This window comes from Carcharhinus amblyrhynchos, chromosome 2 (genome assembly GCF_965287045.1).
Source record: "Carcharhinus amblyrhynchos chromosome 2, sCarAmb.v2.hapA, whole genome shotgun sequence".
Lineage (NCBI taxonomy): Eukaryota > Metazoa > Chordata > Chondrichthyes > Carcharhiniformes > Carcharhinidae > Carcharhinus > Carcharhinus amblyrhynchos.
Genome location: NC_137325.1, coordinates 136,774,185 through 136,794,119, shown reverse-complemented (window position 1 = coordinate 136,794,119; position 19,935 = coordinate 136,774,185). Strand labels below are relative to the sequence as shown.

General features: G+C 43.9%; 1 protein-coding gene across 5 annotated transcripts in view; it reads right to left on the bottom strand.

Moving 5' to 3' along the window:
* The window catches only part of prkag2a (protein kinase, AMP-activated, gamma 2 non-catalytic subunit a), a 448,776-nt gene that overhangs the window by 172,035 nt on the left and 256,806 nt on the right, over nt 1-19,935 (bottom strand). For 2 of the 5 annotated variants that reach the window (XM_080213156.1, XM_080213171.1), the window contains exon 1: nt 14,234-14,697. The exons of the other annotated variants lie outside the window; for them this stretch is intronic. In XM_080213156.1, the coding sequence (XP_080069282.1) occupies nt 14,234-14,327 (94 nt within the window). In that variant the 5' untranslated portion in view covers nt 14,328-14,697. Of the gene's footprint in view, nt 1-14,233; nt 14,698-19,935 lie in introns of those variants that run through there. 5 annotated transcript variants of the gene reach the window in all.

The window sequence follows — 19,935 nt, the reverse complement described above, 5'->3', positions numbered from 1 at the left end:
TGTGAAATTCCCCTAGTTGCCACACTCTGGCACCTGTTTGGGTCAATGCACCTAACCAGTTCATCTTTCAGACTGTGAGAGGTAGCCGGAGCACCCGGAGGAAACCCAATCAGACGCAGTGAGAATGTGCAAACTCCACGCCGACAGTGACCCAAGCCAGGAATCGAACCCAGGTCCCTGGCGCTGTGAGGCAGCAGTGCTAACCACTGTGCTACTCCACCATAAAGCGACCACCGTATTTCCCACTAGTCTCCTTCTGTACCCCAAAGGAAATGGTATCTGTCCAGTAAGCATGGTGGTGGGGGTGGGGGGTTCAATCTTATTGGTACCTCTTACTAAGGTATGAACTGTGTGCAACAAGAATCATTCTATTTTAAGATCGTGAAGGATTTTGGTAGATTAAAGAAGGAGAAATACTTTTCACCAAATGGAGGGGCAGGAGCCAAAGGGTACAGATTTAGACACAGACACAGTTGGTTTGAAGAATGAAAGGAGAGATGAGGAATTTGTCAACATAGCAAGTTGTTACGATCTGGAAGATTGGAGAGACTTGGAGAGTTGGTGCAGACTTGACGGGCCAAATAGCCTCTTTCTGCACTGTAGGGATTCTATGGTTCTATGAAGACACGGTAGTGGAAAGGTAGTGGAATCAGATTCAGTACTAACTTTAAAAAGGAAATGGACTAACGGCTGGAAGAGGGGAAAAAAAATTATGGCTGTGGGCAAAGAGGTGAACGAATTGCTTAGCTCTTTCAAAGGGCGAGCATGGGCATTGATGAGCCAGATGGCCTCCTGGACTGTATTACTCCATGGCCAAATAATCTCTCTCAGTGAATACGCCTTCAAAATAAAATGTTCATATAATAGATTTGATCCCCTCTTTCAAGATTATAGCATTTTTAAGCATAGTTTATGATACTGGAAAAACACTTACACCTCAAGCAAGGGAACCAAAAACAATGTGCAATCCTCCAGATGCGGTCTCACCAATGCCCTATACAGTTGCAACAGCACTTCCTCACTTTTACACTCGTTTCCATTAGCAATGAATGCCAAAATTCCATTTCTTTCCTTATTATCTGCTGCACTTGCATATAACTTTCTGCGATTAATACAGAGTAAGAAGTCTGACTCTCCCACGATCAATCATTCAGATATTTTCAAGAGAAATCTAGCGCCATCCTTGCAATGCGTTTCAAAATATCAGGTTAATCTCCTGGTTTCCACTCCAACACAATCTGACAATTTTCTTCACCTTTTGTAGCTTGCCAACCCAAGCTGAAGCAGCCCTGTAAATAAGTGACATGAAGTACACCTTAAATCTCTTTAAATACAGAAGAGGTATTCAATGTACAACCTTTGGCTGCCAATGGCCTACTTCAGCATCATTCTATAACAATCCACACACTCTGAAGATAAACCTTCCTAATCCAGCGCGCTTTGCTGAAATGTTACATTAGGGATTACTGTCAGTCTTCCTTGCAACTGTCAGTGCCGGCTCACAATGCCGGCTATCAATCTTGGCTCACAGCTGTAGCACAGGCCAAGTATTTCCATAAATAGTTCTGTCTGAGAGAACCACGGGGATACTTCAAAGGGTTGGTGTGAAACCTGGCTGGATGGGTACACTTCTTGCTTCTGAGAGAAAGCAACTCGCTGAGCTACTGCTGACATCATGCCTTTGAAGTATCAAGTTTAAGTCCAGAGATTTGGTTCCAGTGAAGAACCAAGAGAGCGCTGTGCTATCCGAGCTGCCATTAATTGGACGAGATGTTTAATCAGGCCCCGTTCGCCTTCTCAGGTTGGCATAAATGCTACAAATTTGAAAAAGAGCAGGGGAGATCTTCAACAATATCCTGGTCAATACTGATCCTTCAACCAATGTCAATGAAGCGCATGGCTGACTGTGTGCATTTCTAAATGACAGTGCCTACAATGCCCTGTTGGGCAGCACAGTGGCACAGTGGTTAGCACTGCTGTCTCATAGCGCCAAGGACCCAGGTTTGATTCCTAGCTTGGGTCAGTGCCTGTGCAGAGTCTGTATGTTCTCCCTGCGTCTGCGTGTATTTCCTCCGGGTGCTCCAGTTTCCTCCCACAGTCCAAAGATGTGTGGGTTAGGTGGATTGGCCATGCTAAAATTGCCCCTTAGTGACAGGGGGCTGATTAGTGTGAATACACGTGATTATAGGGATTGGGCCTGGGTGGGATTGTGGTCAGTGCGGACTCGATGTGCCAAATGGCTTCCTTCTGCACTGTAGGATTCTATGATTCTACACTTCAAGGCACACTGCACCGTCTGTGAAACATTTTGAAACATAATGAAAGACGTTAGATAAATGCAAGTCTGTTTTGATTTCTATGGAATTGGCAACAATGGCAATCAGAGGAACATGGAAAATAATCTGAATCATGACAAGCATACAACATTCATCCATAGAATCCCTACAGTGCAGAAGGAAGCCATTTGGCCAATTGAGCCTGCACTGATCACCATCCCCCCAGGCCCCATCCCCATAACCTCATATATTTACTCTGCTAATTCCCTTGGCACTAAGGGTCAATCTAGCATGGCCAATCAACCTAACCCACACGTACTTGGACTGTGGGAGGGAAACCGGAGCACCCGAAGGGAACCCACGCAGAGACGAGGAGAACATACAAACTCTAGGCAGAAAGCAACCCAAGCCGGGAATCGAACCCGGGTCTCTGGCATTGTGAGGCAGCAGTGCTAACCACTGTGCCTCTGTGCCGCCACATTCTTCACGGTTGCTTTCAAAATTACATGACAAACGTTGAACAAAAAAACAAACCATAAAATTCTGGAACAATACGAGCACTTCCTGAGCTCTGCAGGTAACAGACAAAGATACAAAAACAGAAGAAGCTGGAAAATCGCTGCAGGTCTGACAGCATTTGTAGAGGGAGAACAGACCCAACGTTTCGAGTCTGGATGACTCTTTGTCAGAGATGGCGACGAGTCGTCCAGACTCGAAACATTGGCTCTATTCTCTCTCCACAAATGCTGTCAGAGCTCTTGAGATTTTCCAGCCTTTTCTGTTTTTGCTTCAGATTCCAGCATCACAGTATTTTGCCTTTATAACAGCTGAAGGTAGATTGATAGCTGAACTCAGCAAGGCCTAAGACAAAAAAGACTCCGCTGGGTTAATTTTCACAGGTTGAAACAGAAGCACACAAGCTGTAACCACTGTGTTCATAACACCAGTACTCATGATGTGGCGTTGGACTGGGGTAAACGCAGTAAGAAGTCTCACAACACCAGGTTAAAGTCCAACCAATTCATTTGATAGTAAACATAAGAACATAAGAAATAGGAGCAGGAGTAGGCCATCTAGCCCTTCGAGCCTGCCCCGCCATTCAATAAGATCATGGCTGATCTGTCGTGGCTCAGTTCCACTTTCCTGCCCTCTCCCCATAACCCTTAATCCCCTCTCTTATCAAAAACCCATCAACCCACGTCTTAAAAATATTTAGCGAGGCAGCCTCCACCACTTCAACGGGCAGAGAATTCCAGAGATTCACCACCCTTTGAGTGAAGAAGTTCCTCCTCAACTCCGTTCTAAACCGCCCCCCCCTTTATCTTGAGGCTGTGCCCCCTAGTCCGACTGTCTTTTTTGAGCGGGAAGAGTCTCTCCACCTCTATCCTATCCATCCCATTCATCATCTTATACGTCTCAATAAGATCTCCCCTCATTCTTCTAAACTCTAACGAGTACAAGCCGAGTTTATTCAGCCTCTCCTCATAGCTCAAGCCCCTCAACTCCGGTATCAGCCTAGTAAACCTCCTCTGCACTCCCTCCAAGGCCAAAATATCTTTGCACAGGTGCGGCGCCCAAAACTGCACACAACTCACAAGCTTTCGGGGTTTGCCCCTTCGTCAGGTGATTCACTAATTTAAAATTTTTCCCATTCATAAATCCATGTTGAAGGTTTACCCCTTCGTCAGGTGATTCACCTGACGAAGGGGCAGACCCCGAAAGTTTGTGAGTTTACTATCAAATAAATTGGTTGGACTTTAACCTGGTGTTGTCAGACTTCTTACTGTGCTCATAACGCCAGTACAGAGCAGCCTAGAAGAGCTTCACTTCGTCCTTTAGGCATCTGGACTGTTCACTACACTGAGTATGGAGTCAAAAACACAAAAAACATGTTGGAAACATGAAGCCAAATCAAAAACGGACTAGTCAGAAGTATCCAAGATATACATTTCATCAGATCTGATGAGTGATATAAACCGGAAAATTTAACTTGTTCTGTTCTTTCACAGACGCTGGTTGACCTTCTGTGTATGTCTTGCATTTTTGACTTTTGCCTGCACAGCATTACCATGCTGAGCAGTTAATCCTAACCCTAAAATACAGGCACCTGCCACTTAGCCAGTTAACCCTAACCCTAAATTACAGGTGCCTGCCACTTAGCAGGAGTAAATTCACTTTGTTTAAAAGAAAACTAGGCATGAAATTGTCTTTGTGTTACTAGATCCAAAACCCTGTAGGCCAGACTTTACAGATTTGTAAATAAATGAGAAAAATTTTAAATTAGCACAAGAAATTGAGTCTTTTACGACCACCTGAAAGGGCAGAGCTTCAGTTTGACAATTAATCCAAAAGGCTGCACCTCTGACCGTGCAGCACACATTGTGTACCTTTATCAGAAAGTTAGTGAATTGTGCGAGATGCATTGATAATGCAGTAAAACACTATGGCCGGAATTCTCCCACCCCACCCGCCACTGCAATTGTAGTGGGCAGGTTGTGGACAATGGCAAGGCCCATCGATAGTTGGGTGGGAATTTCCAGCTTTTAGATCAGCTCGGCTGGAGAATTCCACCCTATGAATGCAGATACCACTCTCATTTTTACAGAGCAAGGATCGCTTTTAAATTCATTGACAGGATTTGGGTATCGCTGGCTGGGCCAGAACTTACTGCCCAGCCCCAACTGCCCTCCCTCCATTTCAGAGGGCACTTGAGAGCCAACCACACTGCCATCCCAATATCTAACAGACAAAAGGAAACGCAGAATTACAGACCTGTTAGGTCCAGGCAATGGCTTAGAGGTATTATTGCTAGACTATTAATCCAGAAACTCAGCTAAAGTTCTGGGGACCTGGGTTTGAATCCTGCCACGGCAGATGGTGGAATTTGAATTCAATAAAAAATATCTGGAATTAAGAACCTACTGATGACCATGAAACCATTGCCGATTGTCAGGAAAACCCATCTGGTTCAGTAATGTCCGAAGTCTGCCATCCTTATCAGATCTGGCCTACATATGACTGGAGATCCACAGCAATGTATTTGACTCGCAACTGCCCTCTAAGGTCAACTAAGGATGAACAATAAATGCCTGCCAGCCACCGATGCCCATGTCCCACGAATGAATTTAAAAAAAAAGCCTGACATCAATAGAAGGGAAAATGCTAGAATCTATTCTAAAGGGTAGAGAGCAGCCTATAAAAAGACACTTTTAAGGTCCAAGTGAATGGACACGTGGAAAATAAATGATCTGATTGGGCAGAGTCAACATGGATTTATGAATGGGAACTTGTTTATTTGAGGACGTTACTCACATAATTGATAAAGGTGGATCAGTGGATGTTGAATGGTCCCCTATGAAGAGAGATTGATGAAACAGAGCCTGTATTCTCTAGAGCTTTGCAGAATGAGAAAGGGATAGACAGATATGAGAAAGGGATAGATAGGTAGGTAAGATGTTTCTCCTGGATGGGCAGTCTAGACAGTAAGAAGTCTCACAACACCAGGTTAAAGTCTAACAGGTTTATTTGATAGTAAATGCCACAAGCTTTTGGAGTACCGTTCCTTCGTCAGATGAGTCTAGAACCAGGAGACATGATTCCAGAAGGATGAAGTCATTTAGCACTGAGATAAGGAAAAATGTTTTTACTCAAAGTGTTCTGAATCTTTGGAATTCTCTACCTCAGAGGGCCACAGAAGCTCAACTATTGAGTATGTTTGAAGTTGAGATTGACAGATTTCTCAATTCCAATCACATAAAGGGATCTGGAGAATGTGTGAGATGATCAGCCATAATCATTGAATGACGAGCAGGCTCGATGGGCTGAATGGTCCACTCCTGTTCCTATGTCCTCGGTCCAACTGTGGGAAGTTTCTAAAACTTTTTGTCCCACGTTACAGTCACCTTGTAAGAATGGAATAGTAACAATGTGGAAAACTGCACCTTGCAACTACAAAAAAGAGGGTAGGGAGAACTGGCAAAGTTCAATTTTTGGTGAATGTCTAACCTACCAAAAGGATCAAGTAGCTCATTGATGGGAAGGGTCAATTTTTCACCAGGTGTTACTCCCAGGTCAGGGTTGTCACTAACAGATGGAGAGCAAAGCTCCCCCACCAGATGAAGGCCTTTTAATTTGTATTCTTTCTTTCTGTTCTTGTGTTTCGTGACCCATCAGCTGCATTGCACCGTCACCTTTTATTGTCAACTGCTTTCTTCCCCTCTTATCCCTTAAGCTCCTCATTCCCATGGCTCTGGATTTGCTTAAAAGCTGCACAACTTTGAACATCATTCAATCCTGATTAAAGGTCATTGACCAGAAAGATGAAGCCCATTTCTCTCTCTCTGCGGACACTGCCTGACCTGCTGAGTGCTTTACTGCACAATTTGTTTTTATCTCAGGTGTATAGCAACCACAGCATTTTGTTTTAGTGTTATGGTTATGTTATTTCCTAATTACCCCAACAAACCACCCTAAATCTCATTAATTAATGGCATGTTATAAGCAGTTTCAGATTGTCTAGTAATGCCAACTGGCAAGTGGGTTCAAACTGTGTTCATAAATTCAATTAGAGTTCTTTTGAAGTGAAATCATGCTGTGCAATGTTAACGTGCAAATATCTAATGTGTTTGGACATGCTACTTTCAATGGCTGTTTAATTTAAATAGATCAACTTCTACAAGGGCTCCAAGAGAATTCTGTAGTGCAATTTGTATGCCTAAATGGTACTGTGTGGTTCAACTCTACTGCTCAGAAGAGGAGACTTCAAACCTGTGTCCCTGGACAGGAATCAAATCCTAAACTAAATACAGCAAGAGAGCATTAGTGGAACTATCAGGAACACACTGCCTGAAAAGGTGGTGGAGCAGATTCAATCATAGCTTTCAAAAGGCAACTGGATAAACACTCAGAGAATCATCAACTTCAAAGAGTAAAGGATGGGTAGGCAGAATGTGGAGTTGAGGCCACAATCAGATCAGCCCATGAACTTATTCAATGGCAAAGCAGGCTTGAAGGGCTGAATGTCCTACCCCATGCTCCTAATTCACACGTATGATCGTATGAAGGAGGCTATTTGGCCCATTGGTTTTGGGCCAGTTCTCTGCAAGAGCAATCCACCTGGGCCCACTCCCTGAACTTTTCCTTGTAGCCCAGCAATTATTATATTTTTCACACAACTGCCCAATCCCCCTTCAGAAGTGTTGGTTGACTCTGCCTCCACTCCACTCTCAGGCAAGTCCATTCCAGATCCTAGCCACTCACTGTGCCGGCAAGTTTCTCCTCATGTTTCAGTTACTGCTTTTGCCAATAACTTATCCACGTCCTCTCACTCTCAATCCTTCCACCAATGGGAACAGTGTCTCCCTGGGCATTCCATCCAGACCCTCTTGGCTGTCTACAGCTCTGCCAAATCTCTCAATCTTTTCTTCTCCAAGGAGAACAGTGCCAGCTTCTCCAATCCATCGACGCAATTTTTGTGAATCATTTCTGCAGTCTCTCTACTGTCTTTCATCCTTCCAAAAATGCAGTGCCCAGAACTGGCCACAGTGTTCTAGTTGATGCCTCACCCTTATCAATCCTCTTGATTCTTGTTCAAGAAACTCAAGCAAGTTGGTTAAACATTTATACAAAAAATTAATTTATGGGATGTGAATGTCGCTGACTTAACCAGCAATTATTGCCCATCCCTAGCCACTCTTGAGACGGCGGTGACAAGCTGCCTTCTTGAACGTTGGCAGTTCCTGTGGTGTAGGCTGCTAGGGAGGGAATTCCAGGATTTTGACACAGCGACAGTGAAGGTACGGCAATATATTTCCAAGTTAGAATGACGAGTGGCTGTGGAAAGAGAAACAGAGTTGACCTTTCAGGTCAATGATACTTGATCAAAACAGGGTGACAAAGAGTCATTGACCAGAAGTGTTAACTCCGTTTCCATAAATGCTGCCCTGACCTGCTGAATATTTCCAGCATTTTCTGTGAGTAGTATAGTTAACTTGCCCTGAACAAATCCGTGCCAGCAGAACAGTAATACATTGTCATCAGCACTTCAGACATCATCAATAGCTCTGTGCAACTTGAAGTAGTATACCATGCACTGATATGCACCAGAACAAAGTACACCCAAAGAACACAGTACTCCTCAAATGGACCCCAACAACCATAGCACACTAGTTTCCCCATTCATTCATCAGGATGCCGTAACCCTCTAGAATCAAGGGGAAAAAACCGTTCCCCATCCACTGGGATCTCAACAAAGCCCTTCACTACCACATGAAGTTGAGCAAGTCCTTGTGGGACCACGTGCTTAGCACTTGACACATGCACATCTTTAGAGTGTGGGAGAAAACCGGAGCACCCGGAAGCAACCCACACAGACAAGGGGAGAACATGCAAACTCCAGACAGTCACCCAAGGCCAGAATTGAACCTGGGTCCTTGGCTCTGAGATACAGCAATGTTAACCACTGTACCACCGTGCTGCCCCACATCCTCTCCAGATCCACTTTGAAACATCTAAGATCCAGATGGATTTTGACAATCAAGTCACTCCTTACGCTTCTAAACTCCAGTGGATACATGCCTAGCTCATCCAACCTTACCTCATAAGACAATCTGCCCTCTATGGGTATCAGTTTTATAAACCTTCTGTGAACCGTTTCAAATGCATTTACATCCTTCCTTAAATAAGGAGACCTTTACTGTACACAATGCTCCAAAAGTGGTCTCACCAATGCCCTGTACAATTGGAGCATAGAGTCATAGAGGTTTATAGAATGGAAACAGGCCCTTCAGCCTAACTTATCTATGCCACCCTTTTTTTAACGCCTAAGCTAATCCCAATTGTCTGCATTTGGCCCCTATCTCTCTATACCCATCTTACCCATGTCACTGTCTAAATGCTTTTTAAAAGGCAAAATTGTATCCGCCTCTCCTACTACTTCTAGCAGCTTATTCCAGACACTCACCATCTTCTGTGTGGAAAAATTGCCCCTCTGGACATTTCTGTATCTCTCCCCTCTCACCTTAAACTTATGGGAAAAGATATTGACTATCTAGTTGATCTATGCACCTCATTATTTTATAAACATCTATAAGGTCACCCTTAAGTCTCCTATGCTGCAGAGAAAAAAGTCCCAGTCTATCCTATTCTCTTTATAACTCAAACCATCAAGTCCCGGTGGCATCCAAGTAAATCTTTTCTGCACTCTTTCTAGATTAATAATATCCTTTCTGTAATAGGGTGACCAGAACTGTACACAGTATTCCAAGTGTGGTTTTACCAATGTCTTGCACAACTTCAACAAGACATTCCAACTCCTGTATTCAGTGTTCTGGCCGATAAAACCAAGCATGCCGAATGCCTTCTTCACCACTCTGTTCACCTGTGACTCCACTTTCAAGGAGCTATGAACATGTACCCCTAGATCTCTTTGTTCTATAACTCTCTCCAGTGCCCTACCATTAACTGAATAACTCTTATCCTGGTTCTGTCTATCAAAATGTATTACCACATATTTATCTAAATTAAACTCCATCTACCATTTGTCAACCCACTGGCCCAACTGATCAAGATTCACAGTGCCCCGACCATAGAAAGTTCTGTTTTTCTGAGTCCACAATGGTGGATCCTTACTCAAAGTCTGTGCCCTAGATTCCTCAGAGAAAGGGAGCATTTTCTCAGCATCTTACCTGTCACACCCCTTTTGAATTTTATACATCTTGATTAGATCATCCCTCATCCATCTAAATAATGAGGGGCGGCATGGTGACACAGTGGTTAGCACTGCTGCCTCACCGGGCCAGGGACCCGGGTTTGATTCCCGGCTGGGGTCACTGACTGTACGGAGTCTGCATGTCCTTCCCGTGTCTGTGTGGATTTCCTTTGGGTGCTCCGGTTTCCTCCCACACTCCAAGACGCCTGCTGGTTAGGTTGATTGGTCATGCTAAATTCTCCCTCAGTGTACCTGAACAGGTGCCAGAGTGTGGCGACTTGGGGGTTTTCACAGTAACTTCATTGCCGTGTTAATGTAAGCCTACTTGTGACACTAATAAATAGTAAATAAACTTAATCACCAGGGGATGTCTCTCCTCATCCTTAGAACCAATCACGTGAACCTTTGGTGCACTCCCTCAAGAACAAATATGTCCTTCTTTAGGTAAGGGGACCTAATGTGCACACAATACGCCAGGTGTGGCCTTACCAATGCCCTGGATAACTGTACTAGTACTTATTTAGTCTTATACTCCAATCCTTTTGTAACGCACCCTAACATATCACTTACTTTCCCAATTGCTTGCTGAACCTGTGTGTTTGACTTTGGATGGGGAATTGTGGAGCTTAAGGCCCAGGCAGCCAAAGACATGGCTGTCAACAGTGCAGAGAGCAAATTCATGAGAAGTACAAGAGATCCGAGTTGGAGGAGCTTATTTAAGAATTGCAGAATGCGCTGATGTTGAATGTTCCTGAATTCAAAGGAAATCTTACACTCGGCACTTTGAGTTGCGGGTTGATACTAGAGTGTGCTGATTCCTCTCATGTATGTCGCGTTCCTTGTCCCAGTTACATGAAAATGTGACATTTTGATTCTCAGGACATTGGTTTTAGTACGGTGAACAGACGAGCTGGTTTTATTATATAAACATATGAAGTAGTTTTCATGCTGGAATCAAAGGGGGCTGGTTTCAGAAAGGCAAACATTGGGAGCTAGTTGTAGAATGGTGAGTTTATAGAGCTGCCAAATTGGAGTTGGTCAGAGCTGCAGGAAGTGCCAAGTATTCACACCAGGTCTTCATCAATTTAAATTGTAAAAGGACTTTGATGGGCTGCTGTGTCAGTTGAGGCTTTTGTTAATAAAGCTTTAATCAAATTCTTAATATGAACTGTGACTTGGGGGTAGCACCTTTGCCTCTGATTCAACAGACTGTGCATTCGTACCAGAGACCTGAGCACAAAGTCCAAGCTGACTGAAGGAATGCAGCATTGTCAGAGGAGCTGTCTATCAAACAAGACTTTACACTAGATAGGCATAAATGATCCAGCGGCACTATTCCAAACTAGCGCAGAGAAGACCTCCCTGTTATCCTGACTAATATTCATTCCTCAACCAGCATCATTACTACCTCACTGTTTACAGGACCTTGCTGTGCAGTGAATTCACCGCTGGGTTTTGTACATAACAAGACAATAATTCAAACTTGATCGGCTTTGAATTGGTTGGAGGTCATAAAAGGTGCTGCATAAATGTGAGTTTGTTTTTTTCTTAACCCTTAATGTCATTTAAGTTCACCAGCCGTAATTTCCTACTGCAGTTTAACTCACACCTGAAGAACTGGGATACAGTGATCATCATTTTAACAGGACAAAGAACAAAGAACAGTACAGCACAGGAACAGCCCCTTCAGCCCTCCAAGCCTGCGTCGATCGTGTTCCGAACTAGACCATCTGTTTCTATCCCTTTATTCCCAGTCTGTTCATGTGGCTATCGAGATAAGTCTTAAATGATCCTACTGTGTCTACCTCAACCACCTTGCTTGGTAGTGCATTCCAGGCCCCCCACCACCCTTTGTGTAAAATACGGCACCTGCATATTGAACCTTGCCCCCCCCCCCACTTACCTTAAACTTGTGACCCCTTGCGTTTGTCATTTCCAACCCGGGAAAAAGCTTCCAACTGTCCACCCTATCTATGTCCTTCATAATTCTATAAACTTCTATTAGGTTGCCCCTCAACTTCTGTCTTTCCTGAGAGAACAACCCTAGTTTATTCAATCGTACCTTATAGCTAATACCCTCCATACCAGGCAACAGCCTGGTAAACCTTCTCTGCACTCTCTCCAAAGCCTCCACATCCTTCTGGTAGTGTGACAGCCAGAACTGGACACAGTATTCCAAATGTGGCCTAACCAAAGTTCTATATAACTGCAACATCTTATGCCAACTTTTATACTCTATGTCCTGTCCAATAAAGGCAAGCATGCCATATGCCTTCTTCACCACCTTTTCCACCTGTGTTGCCAACTTTAAGGATCTGTGGACTTGCACACCCAGATCCTTCTGTGTGTCTATACTCCTGATGGTTTTGCCATTTATTGTAATAGCTCCCCCCCGTATTAGATCTACCAAAATGCATCACTTCGCATTTCTCTGGATTAAATTCCATCTGCCATTTCTCCACCCAATTTTCCAGCCTATCTATATCCTGCTGTATTCTCTGACAATGTTCATCCGCAACTCCTGCAATCTTTGTGCCATCCGCAAACTTACTAATCAGACCAGCTCCATCTTCTTCCAAATTATTTGTATATATCAAAAACAGCAGAGGTCCCAGTACAGAGCCCTGTGGAACACTACTAGTCACCGACCACCAATCAGAAAAAGACCCTTCCACTGCTTCCCTCTGTCTTCTATGGCCAAACCAGTTCTGTATCCATCTAGCTAGTTCACTTTTGATCCATGAGATTTAACCTTTTGCACCAGCCTGCCATGAGGGACCTAATCAAATGCTTTGCTAAAATCTGTAGACAACATCCACGGCCCTTCCCTCATCAATCATTTTTGTCACCTCAAAAAACTCAACCAAATTTGCGAGGTATAACCTTCCTTGTACAAAAGCATGTTGTCTATCGCTAATGAGACTATTCAATTCTAAATGCGTATAGATCCTATCTCTAAGAATCTTCTCCAACAATTTCCCTACCACGGACATCAAGCGCATTGGCCTATAATTACCCGAGTTATCCTTGCTACCCTTCTTAAATAACAGGACCACATTTGCTATCCTCCAATCCTCTGGGACCTCACCTGTGTTCAGTGAAGAAACAAATATTTCTGTTAGAGGCCCAGCAATTTCATCTCTTGTCTCCCTCAGTAATCTAGGACCATCTGGCCCTGGGGATTTGTCTACCTAGGAAAGTCAGATTCGCCATTACTGTCAGAATGTTCAGGATGACACACTTTGCTCTATTCCCCACTCACTGCAATTTTGTACAATGGAAACAGCGGATAGCACCCTGGCACAGTGGTTAGCACTGCTGCCTCACAATGCCAGGGAGCTGGATTCAATTCAGCTATGGGTGACTGTCTGTGCGTTCTCCGCATGTCTACATGGGTTTCCTCCAGGTGCTCCTCCTGGAGTCCAAAGATGTGCAGGTTAGGTGGATTGGCCGTGTTAAATATTATGCGGGGGATGAGTAGGGTTACGGGGATAGGACCTGGATGGGATTGTTGTCAGCTCAATGGGCTGGATGTCCTCCTTCTGCACCGATAAATACAAACAAAAGGCAACGTGCTTCCTGTTCATGCGCCATTATAACCAACTTACAAAAAGTCAATGAACTGACCACTGGGAACCACTCAAGACCGACAAAGATGTGCACCCCCTGATTTTACTTGCCAAGTTGGTGTCTCATTTGGCTGAGATAACCAATTTTGTTCACTTGAGGAGGAAGGGAGGGGGGGTAGATGTGGAGGGAGCTCTATAGGAAAGAACCCACGATTCATTATTTAACCTCAATGAAGTGCACCAATTGGCTACTGAATGCCCTTTTGCTTGTAATCAAAATATTCACGTTATTAAAAAACTTTAAAACACAGATCTGACACGCAATGTCTGAAGAAAAGAACTTGCACTTGTTAAATGCTTTGCATGAACTTGGACCCCCAAGTAATTTGCAGTTAACGAGCTGCTTCTTGACTCAATCTATGTTGGAAATGCAGCAGCCAATTCATGCACAGCAAGATCCCGTAAACAGCGTTCAAATAAATGACCAAGTCATCTTGAAAATAAATTACACCAGGACGCTAATTATATCAAAGTGAGGAATGGGGGGATTGGGGTGGGGGGGAAGAGGAGGGATGCAGAGGTGCAGGACACTACGACTTCACCAACCAGTAAATTGGAGACACAAAACGTGCCTTTCTGAAATAACAAAATCGCCACAGCCCTAACCATCACTTACTTACCTAAAAGGCCATGAGGTTCCGACTGGCGTCTCTCTGGTTTTCCATCCTGGTCCTTTCGTTTCTTACTCCCTCTAAGGCTGCCAAAACGCTTCATGAGCGGCAGTGGGCACAACAGCAGTAGCAGTCAATCATGCCAAGTGTTGGGTGAATAAGAAATCAGGCTGTGCGAGAAGTGTGCAGCGCTGGGTCGAGAAGCGAGTCTTTGCAGTTGGTCCTCAGGATACACATGTACCCACACACACACACACACACACAGACACACACACACACACACAGACACCTACATACACCAAAGCAAAAAAAACAAGGCTTTCTTTCCTTCCCCAGTTAAAAGATTAAGTACACAATGTCCAAGTCAACGAGATGGATATTCTATCCAATAGCTCCAGGTTGCTTAGCCTCACTCCAGTACAGTGAATGAAGAAATGCGGCTATGAGACTTCTACGGCTAGTTGTCAAGTGCAGCTGTGCATGATGTGGCTTTAAAATAGCTTGGACGGGTTAGGCTGTAAAAGGAAACCACCCTGGGTCGATAATCCCCGGCAACGATTGGCCAGAGCTGCCTTCTCCTAATGGAATGACATCACATCTATTTTGATTAAAGCTCTAAGCCGTAGGAAGCAAATGCCTTTTGCTGGTCGGGCAGTAAGTGGATCATTGAAGTCTCGTAACGTGAATGCCCAGTGCCTGCACAGCAAAGTGTGGCACGTAGGACACTGGCCTATTTATTCTGTATTAAACAACACAGTGCAGAGATCATATCAAACAATTCATCAGTAAGGCAGGTGATTTTTTTGCATTGGAAGAAAATATCGTGAAACGTGCTTCCATATGTATTCTAAAAGGGCAGATCAGTGGCGGGTTTGGAGCAGCCAAAATTCACCAATCCTTTACTCAAAATCAGTTTACTGCTTTACATATTTCGAGAGTGATTGTACAATAAATAGGATTCTTTCTCTTTTTATTGAGGGTTAAGCTTCATCTCAAAGAAAATCCCCTTCAACAAATGCAACTTGCATTCATATTATGTTTTTAACGTAGTGGCCAAAACTTTAACATCTCACCCGCCTCGGAATCGAGGCAGGCGACGTTCCCAGAACGAAAATCTCCATTGGCCTCAGGTGGGATTTTACGATCTCGCCAGAGCGAGGCAGTACAATCCCGCCCAGCATCGCCGTGCTAAATGGGACTGATTTCAAACAGATCCAGTAGTTAAAAGCTGGGCATCCATGAGGTGCCGTGGGCCATCAGCAGCAGTACAACTGTATCCTGCACAATCTGTGTGTAACCTCATGGCCCGGTGATATCCCCCACTCTACCATTACCACCGAGTCAGGGAATCAACCCTAGTTCAACAAAGAGTGCAGGGGGGCATGCCTGGAGCAGCACCAGGCATACTTAAAATTGAGGTCTCAACCTTGTTGACTGCTTGCATGCCAAACAGCAGGAACTGCATGCAATAGTTAGAACTAAGTGATCCCACAATCAATGGATCAGATCTAAGCTCTGCAGTCTTATCACTTGCAGTCACCAATGGTGGTGGACAATTAACAACTAACTGGAAGAGGAGGCTCCACAAATATCCCCATCCTCAGGGGAGGAAGAGCCCAACACATCAGCGCAAAAGACAAGGCTGAAATATTTTCAGTCATCTTCAGCCAGAAGTGCTGGGTAGGTGATCCATCTCAGCCTCCTCTTGAGATGCCCAGCATCACAAACGCCAGTCTTCAGTGAATTCGATTCATTCCACGTGATATCAAGAGATGGTTGGAGGCACTGGATACTGCAAGGCTATGGGGCCTCATAATATTCTGGCAACAGTACTGAAAACCTGTGCTCCAGAATTTGCTATGCCCCTAGCCAAGCTGTTCCAATACAGTTGCAACACTGGCATCTACCTGACAATGTGGAAAATTGCTCAGGTACAATGTGTGCACAAGGAACAGGACAAATCCAACCTGGCCAATTATCACCCCATCAGTCTACTCTGGATCATCAGTAAAGTGATGAAAAGGGTCAGCATTTATACAGCAATAACCTCAGTCTGGGTTCTGCCAGGGCCACTCACCTTCTGACCTCAATGCAACCTTGTTCCAAATATAGACAAAAGAGGTGAACCCAAAATGGGAGGTGAGAGTGAATGACATCAAGGCCACATTTAACTGAATGTCGTATCAGGGAGTCCTAGCAATACTGAACTCAATGAGAATCAGGGGAAACGCTCCAGTGGTTAGAGTCAAATCTAACACAAAGAAAGATGGTTGTGGTTAATGGAGGTCAATCATTTAAGCCCCTGAGGCATTTGCTATAATCATCAGCCAGAAGTGTCAAGTGAATGACTCATCTCGGCCTCTTCTGGAGGTCCCCAGCATCACAGATACTAGTCTTCAGTCAACTGGATTCATTTGATGTGATAGCAAAGAAATGGCTGAGGCACTGATATTATGATATGGCAGGTAGCAATTACCAGGCTGCCCAAACCCAAAGGGAAACTTGGACAAGCTATCACAACAATTTAAAATTTGTACTTACTATGAGAAGCTATCTGCACTGAAGTCAGAAGCAAAATTTTTAAACAACTTTTGAATGTCTTAAATATTAAACTTTGACATTTATTGAGAGAACTTAAAAGCAAAATATTATATTTATACAACTAACAGTAATTCTACAAACATTTCCCAAAAGATTACTGCTTAGTTAAACTCAAGAGTTCAACGCCCTTTTTAGGCAATGCTGCTCATATATTTTCTCAAGATTACTACAAATAATCATTGTTTTTACAGGGAAGTATTATACAGAATTTTCCCTTTCTCATTCGATATTGGAAAACCAAAGATTGTATCAAAACATTGCAGATGCAACACTTGTCTTCCCTGAGGGTGGCTGCAAGATGCTTTCTTCACAGGTCTGTTTCAGCACACACACTCTTCAGGATCTCATGGTCACACCCACTTTACAGCCTTCAATCTCTCTTTAAATATCTTTCCCCCCAATTCTTTCATCCCCATAGCTATTATTTTTACATCCTTTTGGAAGTTCCCTTTCCCAATTATGGCAAGGTCTGCAAGACAATACAGGCTACAAGATGAAGGCATGTAAAAATCACCAGCTCCAATGCAGCCCTCCCCGATGAGCTCAATGCATTCTATGCCCAATTTGAGCAAGAGGTCAGCGAGAGCATGCTCTCCACCCCGAAACCTCAGTCAGACTTGTATCTGAGGTCACCATTGCAGATGTCAGAGCAATGTTCTCAAAGGCCAACCCATGGAAAGTTCCTGCGTGGACCAGCAGGCAAGGGTATTCACAGACATCTACAACCGCTCTTTGCACCAAAATGAGATCCCAATCTGCTTCAAGGAGACAACCATCCTCCTGGTACCAAAGAAACTTTCCATTCACTTGACGAAGAGGCTGTCCCCTCGAAAGCTTGTGAGAATATAATCAAATAAATAGGTTGGACTAAAACCTGGTGTTGTCAGACTTTTTACTGTGTTTACGCCAGTCCAACGCCGGCATACCCACATCATGACCAAAGAAAAGCCAGGTAGCATGCCTTAACAACTACCATCCAGTGGCTCTGACATCCATCATTACAAAGTGCTTCGAAAGATAAGTAATGAAAACAAATCAATTCCGGCCTCCCAGATTGCCTGGATCCACTACAGTTTGCCTACCCACCGCAACAAGCCCACAACAGATATCATATCCCTGGCCCTACATTCAATCACAGAACATCCAGATAACAACAACACCTATGTCAGACTCCTATTTATTGACTACAGTCCAGCCTTCAACACCGCTATTCCTACGAAGCTCATCTCCAAGCTCCTTGGCCTGGGCCTCAGCTCCTCCGTCACAACTGGATCCTGAACTTCCTCACCCATAGACCTCAGTCAACAAGAATAGGCAACAACACCTCCTCCACAATCACGCACAACACAGGTGTCCCACAAGGCTGTGTCTTCAGCCCCTTACTATACTCTTTATACACCTATGACTGTGTGGCCAAATTCCCTCCAACTCCATTTTCAAGTTTGCTGATGACACCACCGTAGTGGTCCGGATCTCAAACAATGACAAGACAAAGTACAGGAACGAGATAGAGAATCTGGTGAATTGTGCGATGACAATAATCTCTCCCTCAGTGTCAACAAAATGAAGGGGATAGTCATCTACTTCTGGAATCGTTGTGGAGAACATGCCTCTGTCTACATCAATGGGGATGAAGTAGAAGTGGTCGACAGCTTCAAGTTTCTAGGTGTCCAGATCCCCAACAATCTTTCTGGTCCCTCCATGCCGACTCTATAGTTAAGAAAGCCCACTAACGCCTCTACTTTCTCAGAAGATGAAGGAAATTTGGCATATCCATTACGACTTTCACCAGTTTTTAAAGATGCACCATAGAAAGCATTCTTTCTGATTGTATCACAGTTCAGTAAGGCTCCTGCTCTAAAACTGCAAGAAACTGCAAAGGGTCATGAATGAAGCCCAGCCCATTACGCAAACCAGCCTCTCACCCATTGACACTGTTTATACTTCCTATTGCCTCGTAAAAGCAGCCAGCACAATTAAGGACTCCACATCTCCACGTATCCCGGACATTCTCTCTTCCACCTTCTTCCATCCGGAGAAAGATACAAAAGTCTGAGGTCACGTACCAACCAACTCAAGAACAGCTTCTTCCCAGCTGCTGTCAGACTTTTGAATGGACTTACCTTGCATTAAGCTGATCTTTCTCTACACCCTAGCTATGACTACATTCTACTCTCTCCTTTCCTTCTCTATGAATGGTATGCTCTGTCTGTATAGCACACAAGAAACAATACTTTTCACTGTATCTCAATACATGTGGAAATAATAAATCAAATCAAATTAGATTTTTTTAATGGCTACAATTTTTGGGTCAAAATAAATTCATACTTTGCTTTATATATTTACAGTCTTTGTCAGTTGTACATTGAAACACAATAGTTAAACATCAAGTTAGCTCCCTTATCTTCCAAATGCAAATTTCCATTCATGCTGCTCACTGGTAAACCATCTTAGCTCCGCTCCTTTCCACTTCAAAATACTTGCTTTCACAACTAACCCTTCTTTCGTTCTTTATATTTGCAGTCTAACTCTCTTCAGTCTAAGTAAATTAGTCACAATCATATACACACAGCCTTTTTTCACAGTACAACACAATGATGTTGGGAAAATATTGAAAAGATGATATTTCGTTACACAGGATACTGTAAAGGCTATGGGCCCTGACAATATTCTGGCAATAGCACTGAAGATTTGTCACCCATAACTTGCCGTGCCCCCAGCCAAGCTGTTCCAGTAGAGTTACAAAAGTGGCATCCACTCGGCAATGTGGAAAGACTGCCCAGGAACAGGAATGAGATAGAGAATCTGGTGAACTGATGCAGCAACAGTATCTCTCTCTCAATGTCAACAAAACAGAGGTGATTGTCATCAATTTCAGGAAGCATCAGAGAACATGCCCCCGTCTATATCAATGGGGATGAAGTAGAAAGGGTCGAGAGCTTCAAGTTTTTAAGTGTCCAAATATTGTGGCTTCATGAGCAGATCAGAAGTTAGGATTGTTACGGCAATTAACCCACATGCTGACTTCCCAAAGCCTGTCCACCAACTACAAGACACGAGTGTGATGGAATGCTCTCCACTTGTCTGGAGGGATGTAGCTCCAACAATAC